This window comes from Ylistrum balloti, unplaced genomic scaffold (assembly GCF_031769215.1).
Source record: "Ylistrum balloti isolate Yb309-2 unplaced genomic scaffold, AGI_CSIRO_Ybal_v1 Utg369624, whole genome shotgun sequence".
NCBI lineage: Eukaryota > Metazoa > Mollusca > Bivalvia > Pectinida > Pectinidae > Ylistrum > Ylistrum balloti.
This window is the reverse complement of record NW_026781893.1, coordinates 575,745-590,648: the sequence shown is the minus strand read 5'-3', so window position 1 is coordinate 590,648 and position 14,904 is coordinate 575,745. Positions and strand designations below refer to the sequence as shown.

General features: G+C 35.0%; 2 protein-coding genes across 2 annotated transcripts; one reads left to right on the top strand and one right to left on the bottom strand.

Annotated features, from left to right (window-relative positions):
• Positions 1 to 9,434: 9,434 nt before the first annotated feature.
• On the top strand, positions 9,435 to 11,240 carry LOC132550582 (uncharacterized). The gene is made up of 2 exons (XM_060214676.1): positions 9,435 to 9,909; positions 10,168 to 11,240. Exons 1-2 carry the CDS (start codon positions 9,435 to 9,437, stop codon positions 10,329 to 10,331), a joined length of 639 nt encoding a protein of 212 aa, XP_060070659.1. The 3' UTR covers positions 10,332 to 11,240.
• Positions 10,140 to 12,277, bottom strand: LOC132550450 (uncharacterized). Its single transcript, XM_060214521.1, has 3 exons — positions 11,899 to 12,277; positions 10,780 to 10,998; positions 10,140 to 10,525 (listed from the first exon to the last, which is right to left on the bottom strand). The coding sequence occupies exons 1-3, from the start codon at positions 12,108 to 12,110 to the stop codon at positions 10,363 to 10,365; spliced, it is 594 nt and encodes a 197-aa protein (XP_060070504.1). The 5' UTR covers positions 12,111 to 12,277; the 3' UTR covers positions 10,140 to 10,362.
• Between the last annotated feature and the right edge of the window lie 2,627 nt (positions 12,278 to 14,904).

Here is a 14,904-nt window from a genome sequence, read left to right as displayed (position 1 = left end):
CTATACAAATAGAATATTATCAACGTATACAAATAGAATATTATTAACGTCTATACAAATAGAATATTATTAACGTCTATACAAATAGAATATTATTAACGTCTATACAAATAGAATATTATTAACGTCTATACAAATAGAATATTATTAACGTCTATACAAATAGAATATTATTAACGTCTATACAAATAGAATATTATTAACGTCTATACAAATAGAATATTATTAACGTCTATACAAATAGAATATTATTAACGTCTATACAAATAGAATATTATTAAACATTATTTGTAGTCGAAGAATAGAAGAATATGTCTTACTCTTATGTAATGTATGTTGAGTCGATATATTTACAAGTAAAAACACTTTGAAGACCAATTTATGGACAGTGTTGTAAACAACAATTCACCAAGGAAAATACCCTGCAAAAATAGTTTACACATACTGATGTGTTGGCAGCTGACCATACAACACTTTATATGTAGAAGCTGTATTTAAGTTGTATCTTTAATTCTTTTATCAACTTTGAAGTTTTTAGTGAAGACTTTTACATAAGAGTACTGTGATTAAGGTTCAAAGAAAAAGCAAATATTGAAAAGTAAAGAAAAAAAATTAAAGTTGGAAATGATTAAGTTATACAGAAGTACGTTTATTTACATAGCATTTTATCTTTAAATAGCATACTTGTAGAAAATAATTCCAACATGTGGATTATCATCTCAAAACTTTGAAAATTAAAGGCTATAAAAAATGATATTTTCAAACGAAGATTCTAAATAATAGCATAAACTTGTGTTGCAACAAGAACAATTCTTGTGTGTTTTGTAGATATATCGATGCTTCGAGATGATAACCCGATATGGTGTGCTATCATCAACCACTTTCTACAAAGTTTACTTTAAATGATGTTACAACAATATGGTTTTTGAAACAAAATAAAATTTAGAAAAAGTAGACCTGTTCATTGATAATAAGAAAATCTAATCTTGTATACAAAGAATGTACTTGTCGAGAAAATGATTTACGTCACGGTTTTGTTTACTCTGCCGTTCTGTCACGATACGGTCGAATGAGAATGGAATGTGTCGGTGTTTTATTTATGATGAGTGTGTATGTGTCTCGCCCCTATACAAGGGGAGGTCAAACATCTTCCGGTAGCAAGGTTATTGTACTATTCTCTAGCATTTATCTGTGATAGAAATTGATATAAATGTTCCCATAGGTTCTATTTTGAAAGAAAATATGTTTCTGAACAGAATAAAGATGAATGTATGCATCAAAATGCTGACATAAACAAATGTTTGTGAACAGAATAAAGATGAATGTATGCATCAAACTGCTGATGTAAACAAATGTTCTGTAAATCATCCATGAAACAAGACACTAAAGTAAGTGTAGTGTGTCAGCGAGTAGTTTTTGATATATGATATTGACCAATGCGCTTTCATTTTTATTTCGCACTAGTCAACGGCTATCAGCCATTGTGTGGTGAGTTCTGTTAAGTTTATGAACGGTTTGTTGTATTGATTGCCATTATGTTTTCATGTTTCCATAAATACGCGCTGAGAAGCAAACGCTTACTGTTATCAGTATAACTTCATGTCTGTATTGTGCTTATGGACTACATGGTCCGCCATGTCGGTTTATTATTGACATAAAGCTAATTAATGGTTCACAGAGTGTTATTTGTTTATTTGTTTGTTACAAAGGTGATTATATATCTGAATATAGGGACCCGGGACCCCTGACTAAAGAAAATTTCTCTCTAGCCGTATATTGTAGCTAGTATTTTACCAGGTTTACATACATCTGTCCGTGATTACAATTTGTTTTTTAATGCCAAAAATCACTGATAATGTTCAAGGTTTTGTTACGCGTGATTGGTACAAGATAAATCTATCGTTGTACATTCGACTGAATGGTGGAAATAAGGATATATGTTATCATAAAATGAGGATCTTATTTGAAAAAAAAAAATAAGGACGTTATTTGAACAGATAAACACATCAATTTGCTTATCACACGAATTCATATTTAAAGAAGCCCTTTAACGTTGTGTATAGTATAACACTCAAATGATGAAATATCTAGAAAATAGGTCTATATTTCATTTCCCTTTAATTCAAATATAAATCATGTAGATACAGAATAAGCACTATTTCACAATAATACACAGAATGTCGGTTTCATAATTATACACGAATACAAAAAATTACCTGAGTATTCTGAAAATACCTGGCCTATATATAACAAATAAATAAATGGGTCACGGTTATCTGTGTCTAGTAAAGCGCATGGGTGTATGACTGTACGGGGACATACCCAGTTTGTCCTGTGTGGGCGTATATACTGATACCTACTCTGGCCCATAAAAAGTTATACACTCATGTCACCCGAACATGATACACAGATAAAATCTATTTAGTATCAATGCACAAAAGTACGGGCGTATACAGCATCAAGTGACTCTGCGGACAGTCACCATAACAAATATTACGTGGGCTTATGTCAGATTGCTATGTTATTTACGTGTAACATGTAATATTAAAAGGCGGACACAGATTTTGTGAAAAGGAAATATAAAATGGTGCAATTTGATATTTGCATGTTTTAATAGAAATGGTTATGAAATTTTCATTTCTGTGTTAAATATTCACTATTTCCTTTTCATAACAGAAAACAAGGGCTGAACTGGTACGCCCTACATGAAACTTTATAATTCTGCCAGTAAACTCCTGTAAATAGTAACATGTGCGACGTTATATAAAACTTATCAATATCTTTTACATGAATTTATTTCAAATACGTAACTTAAAAAAACCCACCATGAAGCAATATATTCCGTTACCTGGAACTGTGCCAGGTACCCAGTCTTTTTTATTATTAATTTTCACTGTGTATTTAAGATGTAAGATCTTGAACTAATTTCGTTTAAGATTAACGTATCTGATCTAAAATAACAAAGCAAATGCGTTTGTGTCTAGAGAATCCTAATTGAAAGGTGCAATATACAAGGATAATACAAGAAGAATAATACCACGTGTTCCGTAAGGGTATGCGTACTATGCTTCTTCGACGACACGATTCAAATCTTGGTCAGGCTAAGTAAATAATGATATAATCTCAAATGAGCAACAATGTCATCAAACAACTAGCATCCAACGAGTGCATTTTTGTATCGTACAAAGAAATAGATAATTTTATCTGATTTAACCCGATACGAGAAGAAACGGAAACAATAGTATGAAATCGAAACAAATAGATTCTCAAACTGACGTGGTCCAATTTTGTTTGAAGATAATGTATCTAAGCGGAAAAAACATGTATAAGATCTATTTCATTGCTCATGACTCGTATAGTTGTGACATCATATGATTCACAAGTGTGTTCATATGTAACTAATGCGAATAAATCATTGGGATCTATCGCCACTGGAGTCTATTGGTAAAAAATCTAGAAATGAAGTGAGTTAATTCATTATTGGCTGATACACATAGTATATGAATGCAGAAGTCCACTTAATTCATAGTTCAATGAATTTCGTACGTTCCGACATTTCTGTATTTAAAAGAAAGTCATTTAATTCATATCAGTATATCAAATAGAATTTTCCTGTAGTCACTTCATGAATTATTGAGGAAACTTCACCTACATTAATTAAAAAGTATATTACCATTATAAAGGCATATAAACAGAAATATCTTATATAAACATTAAGATACATCCTGGTACGAACAGGTGTACGTGCACGCTGTCTGGGAATTTATTCACTTTTCTGAATAATGATCTTTCGAACTAATTAATAGCACTTCCAGCACTGAAAATGCCTTTTATTTGCGTTTACATGCCCTTGAATATATCGTTCCGGACATACCTCCTAGATTCCCACACTTTCATGCATTTTATCCCTGAGGAGTGTTTTGAGGAGAAACATAAGCATGTTGCAGTTTCGTCAATTTAATGGCATTTATTTTACGTATGTAAACATTCATGCTTAAAAGAGACATGGTATGAATTAAATCGTCTCTGTTGCATAACCATTTAACTTTGTGTCAATGTACGTGCATTCTCATACATATATCAGCGACACAGTAAGAACAATAAACGTAATTACTAACGGGTCATTACGTACATCGTGTTGAGCTGTGAGAGTTTCCTTTAAGTTTCAAAAATAATAAGAGAATCGTACTATTAGTCATATTGCAAGTTTCAATTTATGTATATGTAGGATATGTAGAAGAGAAGAGTAGAATTCACTTTGAGAAAGGCTGAAACAGACCAAAATAAATGCCATGTACTATTTTTCTTTTCTTTTCGTTTTTTTTATTCTCAATTTCATATTCTTAGAAATGCCATATTGACGTTATAGATATGTTATAACATGTACATTTTGGCATTCCACAAGGTTTACTCGGAATAGTTAGTATTTCACAACATCGCGTTGGTAAAATCAACACGTAACAAATAAACAGAAATAGGTAAATAGTATACACACTAAAATCTACGTGTTCTTCAAGTTTATTTTGAGATACCTCATCATCCCTCTCATAACACATTGACATCATCATCATCATCATCATCATCATCATTTGTCATCATCATCATCGCTGTTGTCGTCGTCGTCATTTAAACAAACTTTCAAATGATCAAGAAAGGGTGAGAGAAAAGTTAATCAAAAGTGAAAAGTGATAGATATAGAAGTAGGGAGATATGCCTGACTAGAGCTGAGATTTTATCTTAGATAATTTTGAAAACAAATGGGCAGAAAAAGTGCAAAATCATAAATACAAAACCAATTGTTAAAAAAATAAAATGATTCATATTTAATTAGAGGATCTAAATAACAACCTATTCAAGAGATAAAGTCACCGAAAGTTATCAGTATGAAACTTCTTATAGATTTTATCCTATTTATTTTTCATTCACTATCAAATTTCAGCTGAGCATGTTCCCATTGGGAGTTAGCAATATATTTTGAAACATGTTAGAACCATTGGTGTTACGGTGTTTAAGAAGAAATTTTGTTTTATCTATATGCAAATCAATCATGATAAAAATTAAATTATCTATCATATTTCCTGTATCCTTCCCATGATTTACAAATTTACCACAAATATCTTTTTTGTTAAAAATATGGGATAAAGAGAGTACCAACAAGAACTTCTAAAATCATTATTAATTATTAGTTGTTTCGAGTGTGGCAATCCAGCCCAATTTATCTTTTTCAAATATGTATCCCATTTTATTCTACTTGTAGAAACGAATAGATTCCTTTCCTTAGGCTTGCAAAGCGTTACTTCCTTTGGTCCCTTTCATGAGAAAATTGACATTAGCACGGGTAGGCTAATAATTGCTTATCAACGGCAACATTAGCTCTCTGTAAATATAATTTTGGAGAAAATTAACTCTATAATAACTCTATATTTTTAATAAGACCACGAATTTATAGCAATTAAGTGATAATCGCAGGTTCAAAAAGAGGAAAAACGAAGTATTATAGATAAGGTTTGAAATGCTCACACACATGAAGGTAAAATCAAAGTGATGGTCTGTGATTCTTGTGGGGAAAGCATGACGACTTATTTACGGAAACGTATCAAATATATATTGTGTGTGGGGAAGGTGATCTCAATTAACAGTAGCTCACAATTCTGGAACATTCACTCTAAATACAAGTTTCACAGAAAAAGAGAACAGAAATGTCTACGTTATTATCATTGGTCGGAGCAGCGTCATGCACTGGACAGAAAACTTAAGATCGATATAACTGACACATAGGCTTTGATAAACTATCACAGTGCAGTCATTTCCTCGTTTTGTCTGTACTGTATACGGGTAGGTGTACCCTTTGTCCTGAAGTTTGCGTTGGCGGATAAATAATGGTAGATATTGTATTTGAGAATTAAGTCATTCAGGTCTTGGACAATTTATGACAAGTGTTGGATTTCAGTATTTATGATGTTATTTCATTGTATTTCTAATCATTGAGTACACATGGTATGGGCGTGCACGAGATTACATGACTGATGACGCCATCAGGAAATGTCACATAAAAAAGTTTCCTGTCGTAATTCTGACTGGCGTACACTGTTCTCATTCTAGCAAAAAACAACCCTTAAATTACTGTATAAGAAATACGCTCAAATAGCAAATCCAATTTGTACATCCTAGTGCATTTCTAGAACATTGAGAGCACAACCATAACATCGATATGACGACATGGAATATATTACCTTAGGTATCTACATTGAAATCTACAGATAAATAGAGTAACGATCGTGAATGAAGTGACCTACTGTAACCCGAGAAACACAAACAACGCGGTACAATTTCAAATTACTTCCTAGTTTGGATGTTTTGCTTTTGAGTACGTGCCGAACATCACGATTTGGGACAAGCTTGAATGAGTGCCTATAAACATGTTCTACCATTAACAAACAATAATATAATTAAAATGAAATAATATGTAATGCATTTATATTGTATTGATGTACCTACCACAGGGGCAGCTAACAACGATAAACAACATTGATCTGGGGAAGTGGGGCTTGTATAATATACTATATTGCATGCATGCCCCCTTCACAGAAGTATACAGAAGTTCGATTTTTTTGTTTCGATGTTGATTTTTTTCGAAGTCTAATATATAGTAGTTTAATTCCAAGTCTAACTTTTAAAGTATGAACCTCGACTATCTTAAATGTATTGACCGGCGTGAGATTTCTTTGTCTCTTACCCTGAACAGGTAAATCCCCGCTTTTAACTGGTGTGAGATAACCTCGTCTTATATTGGATAGGTAAATTCCCACGTTTTACCGACGTGAGATTTCCTTTTCTCTGATCCCGGATAGGTAAAATCCCGCTTTTTACTGGTGTGAGATTTCCTCGTCTCTTATCCCGGATAGGTAAATCCCCGTTTTCAACCGGTTTGAGATTTCCTTGTCTCTTACCTTGGACAGGTAAATCCACGCTTTTTACCGGTGTGAGAAGTCCTTGTCTCTTATCCCAGATAAGTAAATCCCTGCTTATTACCGGTGTGAGATTTCCTTGTCTCTTATCCCGGACAGGTAAATCCCCGCTTTTTGCCGATGTGATATTTCCTCGTCTCCTATACCGGACAGGTAAATCCCCGCTTTTTACCGATGTGAGATTTCCTCGTCTCTTATCCCGGACAGGTAAATCCCCGCTTTTTACCGGTGTGAGATTTCCTCGTCTCTTATCCCAGATAGGTAAATCCCCGCTTTTTACCGGTGTGAGATTTCCTTGTCTCCTATCCCGGATAGGTAAATCCCCGCTTTTTACCGACGTGAGATTTCCTCGTCTCTTACCCCGGACAGGTAAATCCCCGCTTTTTACCGGTGTGAGATGTCCTTGTCTCTTATCCCAGATAGGTAAATCCCCGATTTTTATCGGTGTGAGATTTCCTTGTCTCCTATCCCGGATAGGTAAATCCCCGCTTTTTACCGGTGTGAGATTTCCTCGTCTCTTATTTCCAGATAGGTAAATCCCCACTTTTTACCTAACACACCCCAAAGTGAACGAAAGATTATATTAACCCAATAATGAATTGAAACGTGTAAAGCGGAGCACCGTTGACCACAAAACTATCCTGTTGTTTATCACTTTCAATTTTCATACTTGTAAATTGATCAATCAAATGCATTTTATGATGAAAATGATTTTTTTTTAAAATTCTTATGAAGACCTGAGAGTATGTATAAACAGTATTGAAACAAGTGCATATTCTTTAACAGCCAACGTCTAACCTTTTTAATCCGATATTCTACAATTCACCTGACTAATTAGCGTTTGCCGATCGTAGCTTCATATGAAAAGAAAGGCATTGCCGGTCTTTATAAAAATTGACGAATAAACATATCCTTTCCAATAAGACTGTCAGATATAGAAAATATCTTTCTGTGTAAAAAATCACAATATAGCATTTTTCTTTGAGGTGGGATATATTTCCATCGTTTGTGGCTATTCTTCAAAGTGCTGTGTATCATTAAGGAAGTCCATGGTGAAAATTAACGTAAGAATGTTTATGTATCTTCAGGTTGGTACATTCCAGTGGAGTTAACACCGAGCAAGACTTATAATATTTATTTATACAGGTACTCACTTCCTGGTACATATCCAGACGGTTGCCACCGGGAGCAAGTCATAAATGAATTAGGTGATGTTACACTCCAAACAGCCTACCAGGACTCACCAGCTATATACTGTAAGGTTTTATAAAAAGATGGCGTGTTTGGTGTTAGTTTAGAATAAAAAGAAAATTATACAATTAGCATTTAACTGATTTTATGGGAAAATACAATAAGTAAATAAGACAACCTGACAATACAGATTCATCACCGATGTGTAATAATTCAATACAGTCTAAAGTGTGAGGTTTTATCAAAATCCTGGTAAGGAATGAAGCCGCTAAGTGCTAACGACGGTATCTAAAATTAGTAATGACCTTGACCTATACCCAACAACTTTGATACCCAAATTTGTTCAAGACATCTGAATGATTAGAAAGTTTGTGAATTATCATGAAAATCCCTGAAGACGAACACCGACAACGGTTTTCTAAAAACGACCTTGACCTTGACCCACCAACCCTGAAACATGATCTTGTCCAAGATATCATAGTCACATGTAAGAACGGTTTGATCCTAGATGGAACGAAGCCAATAGAGAGCTGACAAAGATTTCCTAGAATTAGTAACAGTGACCTTTACCTAACAACTCTGTAACTCAACCGTGGGATTTTGGTGTATTTTGATGCTTTATAAGTGTGAAGTTTGACGAGAATCCCTCAAGGAAAGATGCCGCTTTGAGTGACAAACTTTGTCATTGGCTACTAATTTAAACATTCTTTCTCGCTGTTCCATGTTACAAATATACTTGTAAAGGTAGCGTGTCCCCTGTTGTTACATTTGTAGTGGATTATCTATAAAATGAACAATCGATAGACCAGTATATCATCGAACTATTTAAAGTGTTGTATTTCCTTACAGAATAGCCTTGTGATAACCTTGAAGTTGTTATCTTGAATTTGGAAACAACTCACGTGATTTTGTTTGGCTTAAAGAGATAGTGCACTGCTATTGTTTTTTAATATATTTAAAATCCTTTTAAAATTATAAGATAGCTACAGCAAGAACGAACTCTGAAAAATAAATACTCATCGAGATATTTAACGTTGTTTGAAAAACACACCTGTACGGATTGGGCATTGACCCCGTTTTGAGTACACACAGATCTGTGACGTCACAAGGTGAACACATATACCGCGGGTACGCGAGTCAGCCATATTTATTTACATACAACTGAAGCGACCGAATGATTTTATTTCGTGTTTGACAGTGGATCTGGTGTATAATTTGTTTAATTGGGGACAACAGATAATCGAGGACAACGTTGAGACTTTACGAGGTTTCGCAATGAGCGAAAATAGGAAACGAAGTGTAGGTAAGAGGTGTGTGGCATACGGGTGTTCAACAAAGTACGGCGATGGGTTTGCCCTTCATTTATTCCCTACTAATGCCGATCTGTGTAAGATGTGGACAAATTTTGTACAAAAGAAAAGAGACAAGTGGGACGGTCCAACAACGTACTCGGCTCTGTGTGAAAAACACTTCGAAGATGGGTCATATCCTATGAAATACGCCATTCTTCGATCCATGGGTCAAACTCCCCCCAAGAAGAAGGTTCTCAATGCCGACGCTATCCCCACCATACAGACGGCATTTTCTTGTTTATATTGCAGACTTCTACTCGGTGTCCTTCATTACAATGAAAATGGAGGCAGGGACCCAGCAGTCACCAAAGATGGTAACACTTGTTACAACATTGTGTATCCCAAACACAAGAAAGGAGAATACACAGTCCGTGAAGTGAAAATGGAGCCAACTTTCGGTAAGTATACTAAATCGTGGGAACCCCTGGGTCATTTTTCATAACTTCACTATTCAGTTTGGGAAAAAAAATAAAATTGAAGATTTTGGGTAGGGGGTTACCTTTTAAGCAATGGGGGTATGTTTTATGTAGGAATAAAAAGTATCCGATTACATTTTGGTCGGGGGCTACATATTATGCATGACACCGGCAGTGACCGGCACTACACATAAATTAAAGGCAACAATCCATTGAAATGTCTTCTTTTTTTAATGACAGATTACGTTCAAGAGCTGCTACAAATAACAGTCAACAAGGCAACAAACACCAGAATGACTAAAACACAAGATGTCCTGATGGATGCACCTCCAGCACTATGCAGCACCTTTGAACGGCCTTCAAAACTAGAAGCTGTGTCATCAGTCCAATCCCGTTTCGCTTGAAACTAGTCATTCACAAAACCATACTTTTCATTCAGTCTCCATAATTGAAACCCCTCAATTCTTCACCATCACCAGGCGGGAATGTCTGTCGTATGAGATTTACAGCACATGCTGGAAGTGGGACTCGTACATTTCGCCCCAGAAAACCCCAGCACCATCGGACAAACTGTCGGTAGGCAGTGTAGCGGTTTCGCCTGAAAAAAGATAAACAAGAAATACAGATGCATTGTCATGTTTTCATTTTGGTATTATAAATTATAATAAATTATAATTCACAGGTGTCTTTCAGTCTCAGCACTTGAACTTGTTTGGTATTCTTACTGCAAAAGTCCAATAATAGATGAGGTTTTATAAGGGGAAAAACAAACAAATTGTCAGATAATCACAAATCTCTGTATGATATTTCACATCATATACATGTAACATTCAATGGATAGCTATTACTTACGCTGGACCATCGGGTATGTTGCCATTATGGTACTGTCTAAAGGCTTGATATGCTGTACGCAACACATACACATCTAGGCAAACAGAAGGAAATCCAGGGTGCTGTGTGATGCAGTTCAGGTGTGGAAACTCATTCTTGATGTGTTGGATCTGTGCAATTTCAGTGCAACAAATACTTTCAGGGACTGTTGGCATCTCTCGACAGTTTTCACATTTGCACCTGTAAAATAGTCATTCTGAATTATGTTTAACGCATAAGCATTGTTAGAGATTGTTATTGGAAATTGCATTTGTTATTGAAAGTTGTTTGGTATTGAAAGTTATATTTGTTACAGAGTAGTTCTACTCTAAAACCAAATAAATTCCCAGAAATACTGATTTTTTGGATTGCCCTTATTTTTTTTATTAGATATTCTAGGTGTTATTTCATGTGTTCATCACATCAGTCAAAGGATATTTTGTCAACAGGAATATTTATATGAAATAAAGTTGATTTGTCCTTGTGAAGGATTAAATATAACAAAAAAACACTAAAACATAATCTGTGTTTGTCCCAAGTGGTTTTGCAGCTTCTCCATGCTGCTCTGAAGTCTAATCTGTGTTTACTTCCTAGTTAACTTATTTGCTCCAAGCAGAATTTAGTAGTTTTCAAATGGTGTAGATGGATTTTAATATTTATTTTTGAGCAGATACAACTTCCTCTGTCAAGATGCTCTGGATATTTTCCCTACAAAACTCACCAAACAACATTACCATTGGTACACAATAACATATTTTGTAGAGATTGAGATCAGGCCTATATATATTCTTATTGACAGAATAATTAATATAATAATAACTGATAATTTATAGATGGAAAAATATATACTCAGTATAGATGTTAGGTTAACAACATCGCATATCCTTTATGGGCAAGCCGACCAAGTTCGTAGTGACGAGATTACTCGTCCAGCGATATAGTTTTATGTTGCCTGGTTAAGTTATGTTATAATATACATGAAGGCAAAGTTGACGGTTCCGTTTAACGAAAATTTTAAGGCTCAATAAAAATACTTTGGCCATTAAAAGGCCGTAAGTATCAAGGTATTCTTATATTGGGCCTTAATATAGGTCTACGTACCATTCGGTTGAGCCCAAGCGGTCCTCGATTGCCGATGGCGGATTGCCGCTTTCTTCATCGTCGTCACTTCCTAGCTCTGGCTCAAAACGATAAGGTCGAATACCTTCAGAATGCTCCACTTCAAAATCAGAAGAAGAGTATCCCATATGAAGGTCGCAATCTGATTGTGAGTCTTCTGTCCCATCGCTTCCACTATCGCTGTAGGCATCCATGTTGAATGTGTTCACCTTGTGACGTCACGATTTCATGTGCACTACACTACACACATATCCGCTACACTCTGATTGGCTTTACCAGTCAGGTGCAAACTGGGATGATTGACAGGCCATATCATCGGTCGTAGTGAATCAATTTACATGCGGTTTTCGACATTTTCTTATTTAGGTGCTAATGTCTTTCTTATTTAAATCTTATAAAACGATACACTAACACTTTAAGCCTTAATATATCCACGCATATTCCTTATGATCTGCGACGAATGGCATCTCACTTTGGACACAATGACATGTCTTGTTTCCAATATTTATAAGTAACTGCAATGTAGATAAGCTGTCAAAATAAACATCAGTTAGATAGGGGAAAGCAGTATTAATATTGTTATGACAAAAACATCAGTTATTTAGATATTAAAGTCGTGTCAATTTAATGGTCACGTGGCAGCATGCCTGATGTCTTATATACTTATATCGGATAAAATGAACGTAAGATTAATGACAGTTTATTCTCACTTCGGTACTGATCAAACTCTTCACTACTGATTCACTTATTCTGTCATCCCGGAATTGGAATATTTTTGTTTTGAGACGGTTGGTTTGACATTTTTGGTTGATATTGGGTTTTTTATTATTATTATTATTATTATTATTGCTTGTAGACTGTTGTCTCGTACATCACTCGTAGCATGTGATATTATTTTTGTTGAATTCGTTTTGAGTAAAACCTAATTGTATTATTTACTGTCAGACAATATTGCCACACCGCATTCTTTTGTTTGTATATGGTTTTACTTTTCGAATCCTCCTTTGTCAACAAACGGTTTACTTATTTGATTTAGTATGTGTTATGACGGTAAATGCTTTTCTTACCTGAAGATCTTACTAGTTGTAGTAAAGAGTTGTGAGATGGAAATTGTGGTGAAAGTTCGTCGTAAATCTCATTTGCTGACAGTAAATATTTGTACAACCTGCATGACATTACGATAGTAAATGGTGAGACGGTAAGGGATATGATGGTGACGTCCGATTCTAGATGTTTTATATAAACTGTGGCGTTGTGACGGTTAATGGTGAGATGGTAAGGGGTATGTAGTGACGTCCGATTCCAGATGTTTTATATAAACTGTGTGGCGTTGTGACGGTTAATGGTGAGATAAGTTGTGAGCCTTCTATTGAAGAAGTTAAACAGGAATGTCCTTTTTCAGCTCTACTATTCCCTGACTATTTAAGGCTGTGTACCCGAAGACCAGTGTCATTTGGTTAGTTTATGTTGGAAATATAGCACTCTAAATTAAAAAAGGCAAGTGACTTTTTAAAAATGAAAAAAAAAAAAAAAAACGCTGAAAGAGCAGTGATTCAATATTTGCATAAAAAAAGGTCTAGCATTTCATAATACTGATATGGTAGCAACGCTAGGGAAAGATGCCCCTTCATATGCTACAGTGAAAAGGTGGGTGGCGGAATTTAAGCGTGACAGGCAGAACTTTAGGGATGACACCCGTCCTTGAAGGACTGTCTCACTTGCAACCCCCGAAATGGTCAATAAAGTCCATGATATTGTTATGGCTGACCGGCGAGTTGCAGAGAGATATATAACCAGCACAATTAGGGTTTCACTGGAAAGAGTACATTTCCATACATTACATATCTCCTCAGTTTTCTGGAATGCTGGTGGTATTCTGGTGGTAGATAATCTGCAAACGGGACAAAAATCAGGTGTGCTGTTCCAACAGGACATTACGTGGTGTGGATCCATTAGATCTTCATTATGTCCAAAACTAAAAAAGATCATTTCCGGTATCTACATTTGGTCAGATGATGACGTCAAATATGCAGTGGTTGATTTTCTGAACGGTGGAAAAAACGACTTCCTTAAAAGTAGCATTGCGGCCCTTATGCATCGCTGGCAAAAGAGTATAGATACTGAAGGGGATTATGTAGTATGTCCGTCGAAAGTCAAACCCTTAACATTTATAATCGAATCCCCCTACACCTCCACCACCACCACCACAAAAAAAAGTAAAGAAATTAAGTAAAACTATTGAAACATTATTCCATTGTTCCATGAAAACCAAATTATGATTTTTACTCTTTCTCTCCCTCGACCTATACACGAAGGAGAATTAAAATAGAGGTCTGGAACACTGCGGAAAGAGGCTCTTTACGGAGAGTTATGCGTACGAAAATATGTAGAATGAAATGGTCCAAGATTACCTGGAAGCATAAAAAAGCACAATTGCACCATCATTTGTGCTTAGAAATAAGAACTCGAAGGAGCTATTTCTTTTGGAAACTTTCAGAAAGAAATCAATTTTTGATTAAGATAAAACCCGCACACACTTTGAGTAAAAGTCCAAGTAATATTTCAATAGGTTTTAGTAATTTCCTTAAACATTCACAAATTGAGACGCTGAGTGGATTTGGCCCAAAGATTGGTTTCTAATCAATAGGCATGGTTGGGTTAAAGGGATTCAATTTTCTCAGTGTGTACAAAGGGACAGACCCGATATGGAAAATTGAGGTAGATATTTAAATGTAGTTCTGTTGGGATGCATCGTTAACTTTTCTGAGTTTTGTTTTTCCAATTCAAATAGATTTTTTTTTTATGAAACTCTGCAAAAAGATTTAATTTTTGCTCGTGAAGTTTGTAAAAATGAAAACTCATTTCCGATGTATTTATCATATTAATTTGTAGATCTCTTCGTAATGTCTTAAATGTTTGTCGAACGAAGGGAGAATACTCGTACTAGTTAATGTCCAACGAAACGTTTGGTCGATCTTGATCACTTTC